General features: G+C 39.9%; 1 protein-coding gene and 1 pseudogene across 1 annotated transcript in view; one reads left to right on the forward strand and one right to left on the reverse strand.

Moving 5' to 3' along the window:
- Positions 1 to 966: 966 nt before the first annotated feature.
- Positions 967 to 2,455, reverse strand: LOC123630437 (annotated as a pseudogene).
- The window catches only part of UBXN7 (UBX domain protein 7), a 47,451-nt gene continuing 27,005 nt past the window's right edge, over positions 1,534 to 21,979 (forward strand). The window contains exons 1-3 of the mRNA XM_045540035.1: positions 1,534 to 1,679; positions 18,284 to 18,431; positions 20,816 to 20,883. Coding sequence (XP_045395991.1) covers positions 1,607 to 1,679; positions 18,284 to 18,431; positions 20,816 to 20,883 — 289 coding nt within the window. The 5' untranslated portion in view covers positions 1,534 to 1,606. The remainder of the gene's footprint in view (positions 1,680 to 18,283; positions 18,432 to 20,815; positions 20,884 to 21,979) is intronic.

The following is a 21,979-nucleotide window of genomic DNA, read 5'->3' on the forward strand; positions in this document are numbered from 1 at the left end:
CAACCCAAGTGCCCATCAATACATGAGTGGATTAATAAAATGTGGTATATGTATACCATGGAGTACTACTCAGCCATAAAAAAACCTGGTGGACTAATACCTCTTGAATTAACCTAGATGGAACCAGAGACCATTCTTTTTTTTTTTTTAATTTTATTTGAGACAGAGTCTTGCTGTGATGCCTGGGCTAGAGTGCCATGGTGTCAGCCTAGCTCACAGCAACCTCAAACTCCTGGACTCAAGCAATCCTCCTGCCTCAGCCTCCCGAGTAGCTGGGACTACAGGCATGCGCCACCATGCCCGGCTCATTTTTCTATATATATTTTTAGCTGTCCATATGATTTCTTTCTATTTTTAGTAGAGACAGGGCCTCGCTCTTGCTCAGGCTGGTCTCGAACTCCTGAGCTCAAATGATCCACCCACCTCGGCCTCCCAGAGTGCTAGGATTACAGGTGTGAGCCACCGTGCCTGGCCATGGAGACCATTCTTTTCCAGAAGAATGGAAAAACAAACACCACATGTACTCACCATTAAATTGGACCAAACTGATAAACACTTAAGTGCACATATGGAAATAACACTCATTGGAAATCAGGCAGGTGTGTGTGTGGGAGGGGATGGTAAATTCACACCTAACGGGTAAGATAACTTTTACTCAGACTGTACAAAAGCAATTTATATAACCAAAACATTTGTACCCCCATAATATTTTGCAATAAAAGTAATAATAAACGATAAACAAACTCAAAGTAGAGTCCCCTTTTACTAACGTCCCTATTGCTCTCTAGAGGTAACCATTACCAGCATTTTGAGGACACATTTCTAGTGTCCTTTTTATATATTTCTTTCCTCTACTGTATATACATACACATATACACATTTTCTTTTTGCGTAAATAGCCCTTCCTCGTTTTATAGGTGAGGAAACGAACTAAGACCCTGAAGGGAGACGTGTTGATAAATTTATTGAAGCAAAGCAGACTTAACAATCGTTTATTAAAACCTACTATGTGTCAGACCCTGTGCCCAGTGCTTTCTTGGCATGAAGTGCTGTGGTGTTTCACTTGTGCTGGATGGGTCGCTGCACCAGGTTAGCTAAGCGATTGGGTTGGGAAGCAGGTATGAGAGTCGCTTCAGAGCAAGGATGGAGGATTTGTGTTTTGATGGGAGCTGCAGGAAAGCTAGTAGAGTGCGGTGGAGCTGCAAAAAAAAAAAAAATACTGTCATTTGCAGCGTGTCTGTCAATAAGCTTGTGAAGCTGAAATGCGAAGACCTTCTACCTGCTGAGACCGAAGTTTCCTTGGGAAACTAGTAATCGACATCGCATCTACGAGGACGGCCTTGGAGTTCTGAGGGGAAGGCACCAGTGGGTACAAAATTGATACCCTGAGCAGGCAGCAACCTAACAGCCAACCCCTAAAGCGGAGAGCCGAGAGCTGAGAACGCTCCTGACCTGAGGGGAAGTGCGCCTGCGCAGGCCGCTCGGGACGGGGGGCGGAGCTTGGAGACAGTCAATGAGCCTGCGCAAACCGCGCGGCAAGGTGGGGGAGGGCGGTCCGTGTGTGTCTGTGTTGTTGTTCGGCGGCAGCGGCGGCGGCGGCGGTAAGATGGCTGCCCACGGGGGCTCCGCGGCGTCCTCGGCACTGAAGGGGTTAATTCAGCAGTTCACCGCCATCACCGGTAAGAGACGCCGTTACCGGAAGGTGGAGAGTGGGGTCCGGAGCGGGCGGCGGGTCTGTCCCGGGCTTCCCCTCACCTGCATGCATTCCTCTGTAGGGCTTTACCCGCGGCTCCCGTCTTCCCTCCTGAGGAACAGGCGACGACGGCGTCGGGGTCTCTGGGTTCAGGCGGGAGACAGCCCCCCCCGCGCTGCCCATACCCTCGTTTTCGTTCTCCTCGCAGTATGGAGGGAGACGCACCCCCCCATCTCCTGCCAGTCCAGAACAGGGAATGGGCCGAGCCCGTCCGCCTCCGCCGGCCCGGGGACCTGGGGGCGGGAGGAGTGGGGGGCCGCACCCGGGCCACCGCCCTCCTTCTTCATCATCTTCATCTCTTCTCTGTGCAGCCCCGGGGTGCAGTGCATCTCCTCACCTCTTTTTCCCTTTATTCCCTGGCCAGGTCATTCTCCCCCCGTCCCTGGCCTGCCCTTCTCCTTTCTGGGCCCTTCGGAGCCATCGCTGTGGCCCTGGCCAGTTTGGGGCCTCCCGCCTTAACGGCGAGGCTGGTGGGTTCGACAGCGCCTTTACGCATCCCGGGGGATAGGCCGCCAGAAGCGGGGGGTGCTGGGGAGTACCTTAGGGACTGAGGCTGTGAGAGAAGAATGAGGGGGAGCCCCCACGCTTAATAGGGGAGGCCTGGAAGAATCCTGGGTGCCGTTTCCCACCTACCCATAATAAAATCATAAAGACTGAGGCGATGGCGTCGGAGCCTCCTGCTGATAAAACAGGGATGGCGGCACAAACTTCTTTGAGAGACAATCTGTTTCTGGGTGTCAGTGTCCCCCAAAACCTAGGCCTAGGTTTTTCTTTCCCTTTGGACCCCTGCGAAGGGCACACGCAGATCCTCTTACCGCCTGGAGGAAAGGCCCTAAGACATTCTATGAATTCTCTATGTCTTGCTTCTCTCTGATGGTGCTGAACTTTTTTTGCATGAGTTATTAGAGGGCGGAGCAAATGATGTTCTCTGTGGAGTGATTTGAGAGAAGAGTACTCCATGTGCCTGAGCGTAATTTTGCCGTTCTAGTTTGTCATTTTGGAAGGAGGTCAGAATGTTAGTTCCCTCTCTTGACAAATCTATACTTTGTCGGGACATTTGTTAGATGCAGCTTCCACTGTTAATGTTCTTAGAGTTTGACATGCAAGATGTGGTTAAATAAAATTTTATATTGTTTTAACCACTACAGTTTGTATGTAAGTTACCTTTTTATAGTTACAGCTAGTTTTATTTTTTGCTCTGTAATGATAACTAGATGTTTGAAGCATTTTTATTTAGCTTGTGGGCATGAAACACCACATCAATGTTGGTAAAGTAAAATTTGTAATAATATTGGGGTGAGGAGTTGAATGATAACTTTTCATAATATATTTAAAGTTTGTGATTGGATTATTACCTTAAAGATGTAATGGATTTCCCAATGTTTAACTAAATCATTGTTATGGAGAAAATTAGAAAATTATGTATGTAAGTTTATATTGCTGTGTTTGTTATGTTTATGTTTTTTTTTTTTTTTTTTGGAGACAGAGTCTCACTCTATTGCCCGGGCCAGAGTGCCGTGGTGTTAGCCTAGCTCACAGCAACCCCAAACTCCTGGGCTCACGCAATCCCACTGCCTCAGCCTCCCGAGTAGCTGGGACTACAGGCATGTGCCACTAAACCAGGCTAATTTCTTATTTTTTGTAGAGACGGGGTCTCTCTACGTTGCTCAGGCTGATCTCGAATTCTTGCCCTCAAGTGATCCTCCTGCCTTGGCCTCCCAAAGTGCTAGGATCCACAGGTGTGAGCCACCATGCTTGGCCCTAATGTAGCATTTTTATTAGGTATACATAAAACCAAAGTGTAGTGAGATGAATTGACTTACTCAGTTGCTTTGTGTTTCTGTTAATCTACACAGCTTGTTTCCTCATTGCAGGCCTCTGTATTGCTTAAGTTGGAGTCCCTCAGTAGACAATGGTATCTGTAGAAGGGAAGATAATGTTAGACTGTTCTTGATTGTTGTGAATTTCTATTGATAATTTTTGGGATTCTTTTTACAGGATAGTGATTAGCCATTAGAGACACATGATTGATTCATTTTATCCTTTTCATATATATCTTAAAAAGACATTTTTTAGGTTCTCTCCATGTTTTAGGTTTTTTTTTTGTTTTTTTAGATAGGGTGTTGCCCTGTCACTAAGCTCAGTGCAGATGCATCATAGTTCAATGCAGCCTCTAACTCCTAGGCTTAGGCCATCCTCCTGCCTCACTCTCTGTAGTAGCTGAGAGATCCTCCTGCCTCACTCTCTGTAGCAGCTGAGACTACAGGTACGTGCCACCATGCCTGGCTAATTTTTTTATGTTTTGTAGAGACAAGATCTCACTATAGCCCAGGCTGGTTTCAAACTCATGGCCTCAAGTGATCTTCCCACTTTGGCCTCCCAGAGTACTAGGATTACAGGCATAAGCCACCGTGCCCAGCCTCTCCACATGTTTTAAATCATGGTGTTTAAGATTAGAAGTGATTTGATATTTATTCATTGCTGGATGAATTAGACTGACCTTAAGAGCTTAAGTTCTGAACCAGCCAGGCATTGTGTTGGGTGCCTGTAGTCCCAGCTACTTGGGAGGCTGAGGCAGAAGGATCGCATGAGCCCAGGAGTTGGAGGTTGCAGTGAGCTATAATGATGCCACTGCACTCTGCCCAGGGAGACAGAGTGAGACTCTGTCTCAACAACAACAGTAACAACAACAACAAAAAGGAAGCTGAACACCCCACCTCATACCCCCACTTTGATGGAAAAAAAAAAAGTTTATGTTCTGATTTCAAAAAGGTTTTACTTATCTGGAAACTCAACATTCTGTTCAAAGCAAATGCATCTTCAAAAATGTGAGTCTTATCTTTTCTGTGCCATTTAGAAATAGAAGGGATAATTGAAAAATTTTAATGTCTTATTTCTCACTAAATAGGACAAATCTCTCTCTCTCTCTCTCTCTCTCACACACACACACACACACACACACACACACACACGGCAAGTATGAAATATTAACTGATTTTTGTTTTGTTTTTTTTTTTTTTTTTTGAGACAGAGTCTCGCTTTGTTACCCAGGCTAGAGTGAGTGCCGTGGCGTCAGCGTAGCTCACAGCAACCTCAAACTCCTGGGCTTAAGCGATCCTACTGCCTCAGCCTCCCGAGTAGCTGGGACTACAGGCATGTGCCACCATGCCCGGCTAATTTTTTCTATATATATTTTTAGGTGTCCAGATAATTTATTTCTATTTTTAGTAGAGACGGGGTCTCGCTCAGGCTGGTCTCGAACTCCTGACCTGGAGCGATCCACCCGCCTCGGCCTCCCAGAGTGCTAGGATTACAGGCGTGAGCCACCGCGCCCGGCCTTGTTTTGTTTTTTTTAAGAGACCAGATCTCACTGTGTTGCCCAGGCTGGTCTTGAACTCCTGGGCTCAAGTGATCCTCCTACCTCAGCCTCCTGAGTAGCTGGGACTGCAGGTGTGGGTCACCATTCCCAGCTCAGTAATGACTGCTTTTTAAAATTTTTTTTTAAAGTTGGGGACAAATAACCATTTTTCATCCTTTTTATTTGTACAAATTTACAGGGTACATGTGCAGTTTTGTTACATGCGTAGATTTTATAATGGTCAAGCCAGGGATTTTAGTGTACCCATTAACCAATTTCTCCTCATACCCCCTACTCCCTCACCTTTCCAAGTCTCCATTATCTATTGTTCTACTCTCTATAATTATGTGGACACATTTTTTAGCACCCACTTACAGGTGAGAACATGCAAAAGATATTTTGTTTTTTCTGTGCCTGGCTTGTTTCACTTAAGATGATGACCTTCAGTTCCATCCATGTTGCTACAAAAAAGATGATTTTATTCTTTTTTATGGCTGAATAGTATTCCATTGTATATATACCACATTTTCTTTATTTATCCATTGATGAGAGCTTATGAATAGTGCTGCAATAAACATACTAGTGCAGGTATCTTTTTAATATATTGATTTCTTTTCCTTTGGGTAAATACCCAGTGGTGGGATTGTTGGTTCGAATGGTAGTTCTGTTTATTTTTGGTTCTTTGAAATCTCCATACTATTTTCCATACAGGTTCTACTAATTTACATTCTCACCAACAGTGTGTAAGAGTTCCCTTTTCTCTGTATCCTTAACCAGTATCTGTTATTTTTTTGTCTTTTTAGTAATAGCCACTCTGACTAGGGTAAGATGATATCTCATGGTTTTGATTTGCATTTCTCTGGTAGTGATGTTGGCATTTTTAAATATACCTGTTAGGCCATTTGTGTGTCTTCTTTTTAGAAGTGTCTATTCATGTCCTTTGCCCACTTTTTAATGGGAATCCTGTGCTTTCACAACAGCAGTATTATTTATTGTACATATTATCTTATAATTCTTGATTATATACTTATTTTTACATTGTGGAGCATAGTATATATTTTATAGAATTTTGAAATTTTCCGTTAATGTTATATACAAACATGTTTTCCATGATCAAACTCTTTGATAAGTAGTGACCAAGGAAAGTTATGTTCTTTGAAATAATCACATTGAGGAGCTACATACTTTTACCATTGATGCCTCAGAGTCATTTCGAGCTACCTAAGAAGGCTGGGTGTGGTGGTTCATGCCTGTAATCCCACACTTTGGGAGGCAGAGGTGAGAAGATTGCTTGAGGCCTGGAGTTTGAGACCAGCTTAGACAATATAGCCAGAACCTGTCTTTACGAAAAAAAAAAAAAAATAGAAAAAATTAGCCAGGCTAGCCTGGCATGATGGCACACATCTGTAGTCCCAGCTCTTGGGGAGACTGAGGTGGAGAATCACTTGAACCCAGGAGTTTGAGACTTCAAGTGTGCTATGATCAGGCCACTGCACTCCCATCCTCGGTAGCAGAGCGAGACTCTGTCTCTAAAAAAAAAAAAAGAAAAGAAAAAGAAAAAAAAGCTACTTTTGTAGTTATTTTTGTAGTTATTCGACATTTTACGATATTACTCAGTTAGATATCCCGCCCCCCCCCCCATTTTTTTGGAGACAGGGTCTCACCCTGTTACCCAGGCTGAAGTGTAGTAGCACTATCATAGCTCACTACAAGCTTGAATTCCAGGGTTCAGGCTCAAGTGATCCTCTTGCCTTAGCCTCTGGGGTAATTTTTTGTTGTTAAGTCTTGCTATGTTGCCTAGGCTAGTCTTGAACTCCTGGCTACAAGCAATCCTACCCCATCGGGCTTCCAGAGTGCTGGGATTACAGGCCTGAGCCACTGCACCCGGCCTGATCTCCCTTTGATAATTCATCATGCTGTATATACATGGGTTTGAATAATCGTGGAACACTTTCAGAAGTCATATAAATTCTTAAAACATGAAGAAAGAATACGCAGCTGGATCTATTCTGAAAGAACAATTTGTGGAAGTATCCCATTAACACAACTTCGGGTGACATCCAAAATACACACTTGGAATAATTCATGGGGTAAAAAAGAGGGATACATAAACAGTATAGAATTGCTAAAAATAAACTGGCAATCAGAAGGTAAGGACAAATGTGAGGGAATAGAAAGGAAGCTGAGAAGAGAATAGGAGGTTACCAGTATAGACTTTCATAGAGCTTTGTGCATAGTAGGTATTCACATACTTCACAAAATTAAAGAAGCTAAGTTGTAGAAGAGACCTAAATTTAATCTTTCTCTAAAATTGTTGAATGAATGCATATTTATTATAACAATTAGGAACTATGGTGTATAGTATTTGGCTTTGTAGCTAATTTCCATTCATACTCTTTTTTTTTTTTTTTTTTTGAGACAGGGTCTCAATCTGTTGCCCAGGCTAGAGTGCAATGGTGTCATTATAGCTCACTGCAACCTCAGACTCCTGGGCTCAAGCCATCCTCCTGCCTCAGCCTCCCTAGTTACTGAGTCTACAGGCATGCGCCAACATGCCTGGCTAATTTTCCTATTTTTTGTCAACATGATGTCTCCCCATTGCTAAGGTGGGTCTCAAACTCCTGACCTCAAACAATCCTTCCTGTCTTAGCCTCCTAAAGTGCTAGGATTATAGGTGTGAGCTAACATTTTGTAATTAGATTCACTAGACATAAAATCACTCTTATCAAATTGCTATAAAAGTTTCTAAATGCTTCTTCTGGAATTTCTGCTTTTATCTTGTCATAGACAAGTAAGAGATAGCTGGTTTGAGGACCATAGTTTGGGTAGCACTGATCTAGGTAATGGCAGAACAGGAACTAGAACTCTGTTGTCTTTTCTCTCCAGCTCGTGCATTTTCCACCATATCATTACTTTCCTGTGATTTCCTTCTCTGAACCAATGAATATTTGCTTTATCTTCTAACTTAATTTTATTTCCCTCGTACTTCCTAAGTTTTCTGCGGATGCACTTAAAAAATGCTTTCTGTACATGAAAGTTTAAAAACTCCAGGATTGGAAACTTGATAAGTTTAAAATTTGATCTTATTTCTGGCCGGGCGCGGTGGCTCATGCCTGTAATCCTAGCACTCTGGGAGGCTGAGGCGGGTGGATTGTTTGAGCTCAGGAGTTCGAGACCAGCCTCAGCAAGAGCAAGACCCCGTCTCTGCTAAAAAAAAATTGAAAGAAATTAGCTGGACAACTAAAAATATATAGAAAAAATTAGCTGGGCATGGTGGCGCGTGCCTGTAGTCCTAGCTACTCGGGAGGCTGAGGCAGGAGGATTGCTTGAGCCCAGGAGTTTGAGGTTGCTGTGAGCTAGGCTGACGCCATGGCACTCTAGCCAGGGTGACAGAGTGAGACTGTCTCAAAAAAAAAAAAAAATTAAAATTTGATCTTATTTCTCACAACCATCATCCACACCCATTTTCTTGGTGAGTAGTCTAGCTTACTTTATCATTGCTGGGGAAAATGTGGAACCAAAAAGTAACCTCTTTCTGTCCCCATCATTTCTGTAGAGGGATTTTTTTTTTTTTTAAATCTCTATGACTGCTATACTTTGATCCCTTGATGGTAGCAAAAAGACTGTCTTTCTTTTGGCACTAAGAGTAGTGTAGAAAATAGACATAAGGACTCTTAAAATTTGGACTATCTTTTGATTCTTCCAGCTGTGTGGAGACATGGATTGCATTACATATACGTTTTGGGCTGTCATATATCAAGTGCTAATGGAGAAAGGGTGTGAACTAGGAGATGGTGGCATGGAAAGTTGGATTAAGTAATGCCCTTTGGTGCCCTTAGCAAATTTAAAACAGGTAGAAGGAAGGAAAAATAAAGGATAATAACAAAAGAAAAAGGGTATATGCAGGGGAACAATAAAAATGAGACTCCTGTCATAGATTATAGATCATTGGATTAGATGAAGCTACCCTGCTGCTGCTGCCTCTAGCATTGGGACTTCAAAATAAGCCCATTTTAACATTTTTTTAAATAGTTTAAATCTGCAAAATTATTTTGTTAGGTCTCCCCTTTTTAAAAGAAGATACGTTCTTTATTCTGACTGTGATAATATAGAAGTCCAAATTCTTTACAGCTGACCCATCAAAAATTGTTATTATCTCTGAGTATATAGGTAAAACACACTAAACTTGTTTATCACTGTTCCTTTCCCTGGCATTATTTAGTACTTTTCCTCTTCCCTCTCAATTAACCTTCATTTCTTCATATTTGTCTCTTTAGCTCAGTGGTAGTATTATTGGCATTTGGGGTAGGACTGTTCCATATATTGTATGTTTAGCACTTGTATTAGTTTCCTGTGGCTGCTTTAACAAATTACCACAAATTGTATGGTTTGATACATTTATTCTCTCATAGTTCTGGAGGCCAGAAGTCTGAAAGGAAGGTGTGAGCGATCTTTTTCAGCCTACCCTGGCACCCCTGGCTTCTCTCCACAAAATTCCAGTAGTGCCCCCAACTCCTGTCATGAAATACCAAAAATGGTCTCTCATATTATTAAATGCCTCTGATACTTCCAGACATTAAGAACCACTTGGAACCTTTAATTATCTTTCAGGTATCTTCTGTTTCTAAAATGATATACCAAGAGATAGACACTAAGTGATATGCTAAGAACAGATATACAAGAACAGATGGCTCAGGTAGTTTGGCTTTATTTAAGAAAGTGAAGGGCATACTTTGCTCCCTGGGCTGTTTTTTTTTTTTTTTTGTTTGTTTGTTTGTTTTGAGACTGAGTTTTGCTTTGTCACCCTGGCTAAAGTGCAGTGGCATCATCATAGCTCACTACAGCCTCAACTCCTGGGCTCAAGTGATCCTCCTGCCTCAGCCTCCCAAGTACCTGTGACCACAGGCATGTGCCACCGTGCCTGGCTAATTTTTCTACTTTTAGTAGAAATGGAGTCCCGCTCTTACTCAGGCTGGTTTCAAACTCCTGACCTGAAATGGTCCTCCTGCTTCAGCCCCTGGGCTTCTTTTTAACACCGTCTTTCTTCAGTGGCACTTTTTTTTTCTTTTGGCACTATTTTTTTTTTTTTTGAAAGCTTTTGCAGGTCACTATTGTGGCAAACTCCAAAGAGGGAAGTCATTCTGTCATATTGTCAACAAAGATATAGGGCTATCTCAGGGATATGCTGCCTATAGCTTAGAGTCTAGCATTAAATGATGAAGAGAGGATTATAGATAGTTTGTCAAAATGGTCTTTCCTCATCCTTTCTCTAATTCTGGATCCTGAGTATTGGCACTATCTGGCCTCAAATATCACAGTTGCTATTCCCTTTATTATAATTTTATTCTCTTTGTGTTTTAAAGACAATCTCTGTAGAAACACTTTTAATAAATTCTGTTTTAATTTTTAGCTTTGTAGATTTATGGACCTTGGAAATTTTAGAGTACTTATACTAAGTTTCTACTACTTCTACATCAGCTCTTGATGCTTCTAAGTCATACTGGAATGCTATTTATTGGTTACAAATTCTTTGAAAACAGTCCATTTCATTTATCATTTTATTCCGTATGCATAACATTAACTTTTTTCTAGTGTAATAGTTTTTTGCTGTCATCATTGTACTCTGCTTAAAAAAAAAATGTTTAGGCTGGGCACCATGGCTCACGCCTGTAATCCTAGCACTCTGGGAGGCCGAGGCGGGTGGATTGCTCGAGGTCAGGAGTTCGAGACCAGCCTCAGCAAGAGCGAGACCCTGTCTCTACTAAAAATAGAAAGAAATTATCTGGCCAACTAAAAATCTATATAGAAAAAATTAACCGGGCATAGTGGCGCATGCCTGTTGTCCCAGCTACTTGGGAGGCTGAGACAGTAGGATCGCTTAAGCTGAGGAGTCTGAGGTTGCTGTGAGCTAGGCTGACGCCACAGCACTCATTCTAGCCTGGGCAACAAAGCGAGACTCTGTCTCAAAAAAAAAAAAAAATGTTTAGCTGGGTGTGGTGGCTTACACCTGTAGTCCTAGCTACTTGGGAGGCTGAGATGAGAGAATCACCTGATGCCAGGAGTTTAACACCAGCAGGACAATATAGTGAGACCTTATCTCTTAAAACAACAGCAACAACAACAACGGTGTTTAAGATAAGTGAAACACATGTTCCAAGGAGTAGCTGGGACTACAGACGTGCGCCGCTGTGGCCAGCTAATTTTTGTATTTTTAGTAGAGATGGGGTCTCGCTCTTGCTCAGGCTGATCTTGAATTCCTAACCTCAAGTGATCCTCTTGCCTTGGTCTCCATGGGTCTTAAAATGGTTTATCAAATTTGTGCTGTTTTGCCCCAAGAGTTTATATTTAATTATCTAACTTAAGGTTGGCTCTTGGGAAATTTGAACGTTTCTTCAAAAAGTTGCATTTGTGACTTTATTTTGAGATTTCATGTTTTAAAGTGTTTTCTGATGGTGAAAATGTAAATTTGAACATACTACAACTTGAGAACCTTTGGTTCAGCTTGACTGAGAACATAGAGGTAACTGGGATAAGAAAAGTGAGATCTGGGCCAATTCAGTGAGTTTTTAAAGTTTGCAAGGTAGAAGAGCTAGCAGAGATGAGGGTAGAGATGAAGACCCCGTGATAAAGTATATATTTATCTTTGTACTTACTTCAGGATGAGGAGGCAGGGGGAAGGTCCAGAACTTAATAAAATGATGGATATTTGGTGTATTGTCCAGAAAAATGAGGGAGCTGATTTGACTGATAACCACTATCCAAATCATGCAAAAACATGGCTTTATAAAGTACTACCAAGGGACCTGCCTACATGTAGACCCATGTGGCTGGAGGGAATGGTATAGAGGTGAGATGAAAGCAGAGGGATATAAAATAGCAGAGGTAAATCAGGGCCAAATCTTGTGTGCAGCTCAAGAGAGGTTAAGGTTTATCTAGTCATGGCTGGGCATGGTGGCTCACGCCTGCAATCCTAGCACTTTGGGAGGCTGACGCGAGAGGATTGCTTGAGGCCAGGAGTTCCAGACCAGCCTCAACAAGAGCAAGACCCCACCCCCCCAAAAAATAGAAAAATTGGCTAGGCATGGTATTGGGTGCCTGTAGTCCTAGGTACTGAGGAGGCTGAGGCAGGAGGATTTCTTGAGCCCAGGAGTTTGAGGTTGCCGTGAGCTATGATGATGTCACTGCACTCTAGCTAGGTGAGACTCTGTCTCAAAAAATAAAGCAAAAACTTACCCAGTCAGCAACGCAAAAATGTTGAAAATAGAAGAGACAAATTTACATAATTTTGCAGTGTAGAAGATCTTAGTCTGCCCTCCATATCTGTGGGTTCCATATCCATGGATTCAACGAGCTATGGATGAAAAATGTTTGAAAAAGAAGGATAGTTGTATTTGTACTGACTATGTAGACTTTTTTCCTTGCCATTATTACTTAAATAATACAGTATAACAACTATTTACATAGCATTTACATTCTGTTTGGTATTATAAGTAATCTAGAGGTGATTTAAAGTATATGGGAAGATTGCATAAGTTATATACCAATACCGAACCTTTTTAAATAAGTGGCTTGAACATTGTTGGATTTTGGTATCCTAGAGAGGTCCTACACCAATCCCCGACAGATACTGAAAGATGAGCATGACCAAGAGCAATGGGATGCAGTGGTTCACATAAGAGATGTTGAGGGCTTGAACTAACACTGTAGCATTGTATTAGTACATAGAAAAGGTTGGACAGGAATGGTATTAATTAGAAGAAACTATAGGACTTGTTGGTTGGCTGATGGATGGATGTTCATCTTAAATTTGAGTAATACATGAAGCCCTATAAAGGAAAAACCTCCTAGGTCCTGTGTAACTTAAGTTACCATATGCATCCACATATAAGGCAGACACTAAATGAAAGGCAACTCTATATTTCTCCAATTCCCAAAAAAGAATGCGTCAATTTTTTTATTGTGCTGAAATCTATATAACAAAATTTACCATCTTAACTATTTTAAATGTGCAGTTCAGGGGTTAAATACATTAATAATGTTTTATAGCCATTACCACCATCTATCGCCATAACTTTTTGTCTTGTGAAACTCTATACCCATTAAACAGTAACTCCCCATTCCTCATTCCCTCTTCCCCTGGCCCCTGGAAACCATTTCACTTTCTGTCTCTTTTATTTTGACTATTCTAATATCTCAAATAAGTGGAATCATACAGCATTTATTTTTTTATGACTGGCTCATTTCACTTAGCATAATGTCCTCAGGCTTCATCCATGTTGTAGCATATGTCAGAATTTCTTTCCTTTTTAAGGCTGCGTGATACTCCACTGTATGTAACATGCGGCACATTTTATTTATCCATTCATCTGTCGATGGACACTTGGGTTGCTTCCATGTTTTAGCTGTTGTGAATAACGCTGCTATGAAAATGGGTTAATAATATCTTTGCGACCCTACTTTAAATTCTTTTGGGTACGTATTCCCAGAAGTCAAATTATTGGATCATGTGGTAATTCTATTGTTAATTTTTTGAGGAACTGCCACACTGTTTTCCAAGTGTTGTACCATTTTACATTCCCCCCAGCAGTGCACAATTGTTCCAGTTTCTCTACATCCTCACATATTCTTGTTATTTTTTGTTTTTTTTTTGATAATAGCCATTTTAATGAGTGTAAGGCAATACTAAAAAAAGGTTTTTGGCTAAGATAAATGTAAATTTCTAGAGACTAAGTGAAATTGATCAGATGGGTATTTTTGGGTAATATTTATTGGCTTAAGTCACAATATTAAGTCACAATATTATATACTAATGCTTTTTGTACTCATGTTTTATGAAATAATTTTACTCAATTTTTTTCATTTGCATCTTTTTTTTTTTTTTTTTGAGACAGAGTCTCACTCTGTTGCCCGGGCTAGAGTGCCATGGCGTCAGCTTAGCTCACAGCAACCTCAAACTCCTGGGCTTAAGCAATCCTTCTGCCTCAGCCTCCCAGGTAGCTGGGACTACAGGCATGTGCCACCATGCCCGGCTAATTTTTTTCTATATATACTTTTTGCTGTCCAGGCCATTTCTTTCTATTTTTAGTAGAGACAGGGGTCTCACTCTTGCTCAGTCTGGTCTCGAACTCCTGACCTCGAGTGATCGTCCCGCCTCGGCCTTCCAGAGTGCTAGGATTACAGGCGTGAGCCACCGCGCCCAGCCATCATTTGCATCTTAAATATGTCTTTGCCAACTGTCTGAAAAAGTTATAGGCTGGGCGTGGTGGCTCACACCTATCATCTTATAGCTCTGGAAGGCTAAGCAGGAGGATTGCTTGAGCACAGAAGTTTGAGGCGCAGCAGGGTGACAGTGAGACTCTGTCTCCAAAAAAAGAGAAAAAGGTAACTAACACCCTCCCCCCCGCCCCCTGTTCACTCTCCCCCTTAATATTAAAAAAATATTAATGAAAAAGCTGTAGCTACTGTCATGGACAGTTTTTTGGAGCATGTTATTTTCATTTCTCCTTACATTATTTGAGAGATAACCCTTTTAAAATCTGTATGTGATGCTTTTACTGGAAATTTTACCTCAAGTCTGTTTGTCTAAGGTAGCCATTTGCTGTTTATTTCCACAGTGTAAGCATATTGCTTTGTAAATTAAATTTAAAACAAAAATATGTGCACTTAGTACAAAATTCAAAAGATACAGAAGGGTTGCCAGTAGTTTTGGCTAAGGCCTGGCCCCTCTCCCCCTGGTGTGTTAGCTACTGATCAATGTCAGTTAATTAGACATTGATCACATGCAAGCAAACATGATGCTAGGTGCTGGGTATTCCAAGACAAGAAAACCAATCCTTGTGTATAAGAACCTATTCTTTGTGGGGGTGGGGGTGGGGGGCTGTGGTGATAGTCAGAAAGTAAACCAGCATTTACTGCTTAGTAGTATATCCATGGATATAATAGTAGAACAGTATCACAAGGAGTGGGGAGGTAGTTTAGCACATAAATTGACAAAGTAACATTCTGGTGATTTCAGCATGCATGAACTAGATGAGGGGGAGATGAGGAGGATAAGGGAATTCCAACATGTAATTTAGTCTGACTAGTAAATTGTATAGGATGGGGAAGAGGAAAGGCAAAGCCAGAGAAGTAAGCTGAGTCGTGATCACAAAGGACTTTCCAGATCATAAAGACTTCGGAATTTATACTGTAGGTGTCAGGAGAAAGCCATTAAGGAATTTTAAACAGGAGGGTGATATGATCACACATATTTTGAAACATACCCAAGGCAGCAAGGTAGAAGATGGAATGATGATCGGTTAGAAGCCTGTTGTAGTAATCCAGGTAAAAAGTGTTAAGGACTTGGTCTGCAGCCTTAGAGGGAGTGGTAGCACAGAAGAGAAAACAGAGAGATACCAAGAGTAGAGACTGGACTTCCATTTCTTATAGTAAGGCTGAAATAGATAACATGAATAACCCTACTCTGAGGAAAAAAATGCTAAAGAAAATGTATATTTGAAAAGTCTTTTAAAATGCATCATTGGGCTTGCAAGAGGCTAAAAATGAAGAATGCCTGGTAGAATCTGCCCATACTGGATGGCTTTGAACCTTTTGATTAGCCTCATAGGGCACAGGAAACAAAGCTCTCCGAGCCTTACCAAAGAGAGGAGTCTGAAAAGAGGCCCCTCCCCCTCATGAAGCTGAAGCATTTTTTTGTGTGTTTTGTTTGTTTGTTGAGACATAGAGTCTTGCTCTCTTGCCTTGGGTAGAGTGCAGTGGCATCACCGTAGCTCACTGCAACCTCAAACTCCTGGGCTCATGCAGGGGTGGGGAACCTGGGATTTTAAGAACACATGTGGCTTTCTAGGGCCTTAAGTGTGGCCTTTTGACTGAATCCAAATTTTACAGAACAAATCCTTTTATCAAAAGGGGTACAGCAGAGAAAGATGCAGCTTTTCTTGCCTTGTTTGGTGCTTAAAAAAGAACAATCTTGAAATTATAAGGCCGCAGATTCCCCACCCATGCTTGGCATGAGACATACCTAGGTAATTTTTCTAATTTTTAGTAGAGATGAGGTCTCAACTCCTGAGCTCAAGCAATCCTCCCATCTCTGCCTCCCAGAGTGCTAGGATTAAGGTGTGAGCCACCACACCCTGCTAGAGCTGAGACTTTGATGTTTCCACCTTGACAGGGGGAATGAGGGGAGTATGAACATGGATATCTTCACTGAGAATTTATAACAAGGATTCTTTCAGGGTCACATTTCCCATGTGGTCTTGAAAAACTTTTAAGTCAATATTGTATTTAAGGTGATCTCTGGAAATGCCTTGCAAAATCTGTCAAATCAGATCAGACTTCGAAATTTTACAGATTAAAATTCCAAGGCACACAAGATCACAGTCAAAAAATCACAAAATTGCACAAAAACCATGGCACAGTGAGCAAGATTCAGTAGAAATAAGAGACAGTAACCCATAGAGACTGCAGAAAATCTATATGCTGTCCTAGTAATTTCAATAAGTTTGATTGTTATTTTTTTCCAATAAGTTTGATTAATATGTTTGAAGAAATGAGAGATTGAAATGGGAATATGAATTAAGGGTCTCTAAAACATGACCCTTAGGTCTAAAACATGACAAATAAGGAAATAAAGAGAATTCCTAGTTATAAAAAATTAACTGAAATTAAAAGTTAAGTGAACAGGTAAAGAAACAGATTGGCACAGCTAAAGAGAGAATATGTGAACTGGAAGATAGCATTGAAGAATTACCTACAATGCAACACAAATAAAGAAGTGATAAACATATGAAAGAAAGTTGAGACATAAAGGTTCGAGTGAAGAGTTCTAACATACATCTAATTGTAGTTCCAGTAGGAGGTATGAATGGAAGGGTGAGGCAGTGGTCAAATAGAAATGGCTGAGAAGTTTTCAGAATTGATAAATAATCCTGAAGTGGTAGAAGTCCAGTGAATCCCAAGGAAGATAAATAAAATCAGCCCTGACAAATGAGAGTGAAACTGCAGAAGGCTAAAAGACTGAGAAAATCTTAAAAGCAACTAGAGAGAAACAACAGATTGCTATTAAAACATTTTACTTTAGTCTGGCAACTGATTTCCCAGTAGCAACAACAGAAGCCAGAGGACATTGGAATGCTGTCTTCGGTATACTGAGAGAAAACAACTGTCAGCCTTTAAATGGCATATCCAGTAAAACTGTCTCTCAGGGATGATAGCAAAATCAAGACATTTTCAGACAAAAATTTAGAAGAGCATTTACAACAGGAGATTCTAAGGTACATAATTCAGATAGAAGAAAAATCATCCCAAATAGAAAGCCTGAGATGCTTTTTAGTGGTCACGAAATGTTCCATCAAATAGATACTGCAGTTTACATTCTATTATTAGACATTTATGTTGTTTCCAATTTTTCACTATTAACTGAAGATATACTGCACATGTATGTGAATATGTTTATGCACCTAGTATTTTATGTAGTTTTTTTTCCCTTTTGACTAGAAGCCCAAATTACTGAGTCAGAAAAGGAATGAATACTTTTATTTTTTTAATACATGTTGTAAAATTGTTTTCTTAAAGGACTTTACCAATTTACATTTCATTTAACAGACTATGCTGGCTTTACTTTATTTACAAATAAGTAAGTCTGTTCCAGAACCAATTTTAAGTGATGATTGACATTTCTTACCAGATTTTGACTTAGTTATGTCTTAGACAAAAATATCCCATCTCACTTCTCTGCCATTGGTATTAAAAATGCTTTCTTTTTAAGAGAAACAGAAATGCTAACTGAAATGTGTTCATTCTAACAGAAAGCATTTCTAACTTTGTAGAATGTAGTCTTTTTTTAAAAATCTTTTTTCAGTTTATTAACAAATATATACTTGGGCCATTTAAAGAAAAGGCAAACAGAGACAAATGGCAAATAAATGCATTACTTAGTTTTTGTTTTAGTATGTGAAGGAAGATTACTATTTTAATGCTGCTACATTCTTTTCTAGCTCTGTATATTTCACACCAGCCAGCCAACAGTGTAGAAATAAACAAATGGGTTTAAGAAAAAATAATGGTCACTCATTCTAAAAGGGAAAAAGTACTATAAATTTACTTGGAAATACCGTATTCTAATATGAGCTGAATGTAAGAAGGTGTCTCTTTTTTTCTTTTTTCTATTTCAGGTGCGAGTGAAAGTGTAGGAAAACATATGCTTGAAGCCTGCAACAATAATCTGGAGATGGCAGTCACTATGTTTTTGGATGGTGGAGGAATTGCTGAAGAGCCCAGTACCAGTTCAGCAAGTGTCTCTGCTGTCAGACCACACACAGAGTATGAATTTATTACATATTGCCTAAATTGAGTAGTTGCATTTCTACCAAAGTTAGGTCAGTTCTCTAGTTTTGGAAAAAATTAAAGGATGAAGTCCTCTGAAAAAGTATCAAGTGGAAATTTTTATAGTTAGTTTGAATTCTCTAGAGCACTGTCATATCTTTTATTTAATCCTGAACCAGGAAGTTCAGGGCGAAGTTTAGGGGTTGGTGAGGGAGCTGTGTAGTATGATGGGCCTATGGCCAGGAGGTAGGGCCTGTGTGCTCCACAGTAAAAAAAGGATGACTACAACAACAAAAACCTTATAGGACAGCATTATTATCCACATTTTAATGATGAGAAAGCAGGGGCATAGCCATTTTCCCAAGCTTAATTCCTAGCAATTGAGTAGCAAATACAGAAGTAAAGCCCAATAAAGCTCAAATTTCTCAATTCTAGATTTTCCTTCATTGTCCCAGAAAAGCTTGGAGTTGCCATGAAAATTTTTGAAAAAATATAGTATTTCTGGTCCTTTATACCTTAAATAGTTACATGTAACTAGTTAATCATTAGAAGCATCTTTAGCATATAGAATTATAATATATAGAAAATAAATAGTAATAAATGATGAAGAGATTTGTATTTGATACCAGTGAGAGTTGAAATAAATAACTGTTGAGCAAAATTCCAGCAGTCTTTGGAAAATATTAGACATGAACCTTGTTCAAAGGGAAGTCATTGAGTTTTTTTTTTTTTTTTTTTTGAGACAGAGTCTTACTCTGTTGCCCAGGTTAGAGTGCCATGGCGTCAGCCTAGCTCACAGCAACCTCAAACTCGTGGGCTCAAGCAATCCTCCTGCCTCAGCCTCCCGAGTAGCTAGGACTACAGGCATGCGCCACCATGCCTGGCTAATTTTTCTATATATATTTTTAGGTGTCCATATAATTTCTTTCTATTTTTAGTAGAGACGGGGTCTCGCTCTTGCTCAGGCTGGTCTCGAACTCTTGAGCTCAAACAACCCGCCCGCCTCAGCCTCCCAGAGTGCTAGGATTACAGGCGTGAGCCACTGCGCCCGGCCTGTACTTAGATAGTTTAAATTCTTAGAGCACTGTCATGTCTATGTCAAATGAGACTTTAATACTAATAGCTTTTTATAAACTCATTGTTTACAACATGAGATACTAAACTAGAGGACTGCTGCAATAGGCAAAAGACCGGGATTGTGTTTTTACTAAATTAGAGATAAATTTAATAAGCCAGATAGCATATAGGCATAATTGCCTTTTTTGTTGATCTAGTTCCAGGTTCTAGAATAATATTGTTTCCAAATGAAGTGTGAACTTTAGAAATCATCCTTAATATCTTATGAAGTTTTTTCCCCCTTTTATACGAAGGTCTTGCTCTGTTGTCCCAGCTAGAGTGCAGGGATGTCATCATGGCTTACTGCAACCTCAAACTGCTGGGGTCAAGTGGTCCTTCTGCCCCAGCATCCTGGGTTGGCTGGTCTTATGAAGTTTTTTTTCCTGTTAACGTTGGCCGTGCATTTCAAGTGTGATATCCCATTCTTCCCCAACATAGCTCACATTAAAAAATTTTGTTCTTCCTGATTTGATTTATACTTTAAAAAGATGGTTCTTTTTTGTTTGTTTTGTTTTTTTGAGAGAGAGGATCTTGCTCTGTTGCCCAACTCCTGGGCTCAAGAGATATTACTGCCTCAGCCTCCTGAGTAGCTGGGCCCAGCTGGGTTTTTTCTACAGACACAGGGTCTTGCTATATTGCTCAGGCTGGTCACAAACTCCTGGCCTCAAGCAATCCTCTCACCTTGTCCTCCCAAAGTGCTGAGATTACAGTTGTGAGCTATTGACAACTAGCTACTTTTTCTGTTCTGTATGTTAGGATCTGTGTAGTTAATAATCCATGATTATACCTATGTTAGCTTTCTTCATAATTAGATAAAGTTCACTGCCTATTTGTTTAAGCTTATTTTAGTATATCCTTGTGATTTAATTGTCTGTTCTTTGATGTGGTAGTGATGTGATATTGCTTCTATTAAGCCTATATTTTTCCATTCATTTTACCTGATTTTGGGGGGAATTTTTTCTGTCCTCTGTCTTTTCTAAACAGATTTTAGGGTAGGGAACTTGAGAGGGAAAGAGAAGTATTTTTTGTTTTTCTGTTTTATCTCTTCATTTATAAACCATTTTAGCTAGGTATGCCAGGTACTTTATTCCAATTGATCTTTATATGAAAACCATCTAAAACTCATTTATCATGGTTACTGTGGCTCCTAAAATTCACTAAGTCATTTTCCTTGTTAATTTAAATGCATTCATAGTAATTACAGAAAGAAAACACATAGCAGAAAACGGTATTCATTTTGATGTTTTTCCACTTTTCTTAAATAGAGAAGAAGTCCGTGCCCCAATTCCTCAAAAGCAAGAGATATTGGTGGAACCAGAACCTTTGTTTGGTGGTAAGTTTAATTATTTCCCTTAGCTTTATTTGACTTTGTTGTTATCTTTAGGAAGGCTTGCCCGAGACATTGTTACTTCAAGTATAGAGTCAGTTTTTATCTTGTATTTCTGTACTCTACTCAGGAAAGTTGCACAATTAGTTCACAGTGAAGCAGATTAAAAAATTGATACTTGTTGCAGAAGGTGAAAAGGAGGAAAGTTACCAAAAAGAATTGCTGCCTTGTAACGGAAATGAATCTATCATTAGATAAAAGACTGATTATTTTTTGTTTTCCAGATACCTACTTGACTGCCATATCCTTACTATATTGATTTGCCTTAGCTTCTCTTTCTTCTTAGCTTCTAGAAGTGCTGTTCCTATTTCAGACAAAGAAGAATATAACCCCTAATTCATGCAAAAAAATCACGCTGTAAGTCTGGGTAAAGATTGTTGATAGAGAATGGCACATATAATCAGTTTTAAAGAAAATTTATAGTTAGTTTAATCAGCATATTATTAAACCAATAATGGAACCAAACTGTAATAACCAAATACAGTTATTTGGTTCCCTTTTATGAACCAAATAGTTTAGGCATTAGTGGGTTTATTTATTTATTCATTTTTTTCTCCTGCCTCCCCTTCCCCAACCAGGTTTATTTTTAAAAAAATAGAAGATGGAGTTATAATCTGGCTGGGCAGAGATGGAGAAATGCATTTATTGGGAACAGTAATGCAGACAAAGAGTTATTTTCAAAGTTGAGAACACACCTCTATAAAGTTTTATAGATAAATCATGATAGAGGAGGAAAAATAAGTTGTAAGAAAAAGGTGAAGAAAATTATATAAACGATATCTTTTGATTTGAAAAAGCAACTTATTTAGTAGTTTTTTTAAGATAGACCTTTAACTTGGCAACTTTGGAGTTTGCTGTAGCAAGAAATAAAAAAAGAAAATGCTGTCTAGATTCAGAAATAAAGGTAAGGGGAAAACTATAAGGTCTGAATACTGCAGTGTAATAATGTGCTTCCTGGACTGTTCAGTTCAGTCGGTCATGCTATTATTATACCAGATATAATAAAGCATTGTTCATAATTTTAAAAGTATAACTCCTATGA

The sequence above is a fragment of the Lemur catta genome, chromosome 1 (genome assembly GCF_020740605.2).
Source record: "Lemur catta isolate mLemCat1 chromosome 1, mLemCat1.pri, whole genome shotgun sequence".
Taxonomy (NCBI): domain Eukaryota; kingdom Metazoa; phylum Chordata; class Mammalia; order Primates; family Lemuridae; genus Lemur; species Lemur catta.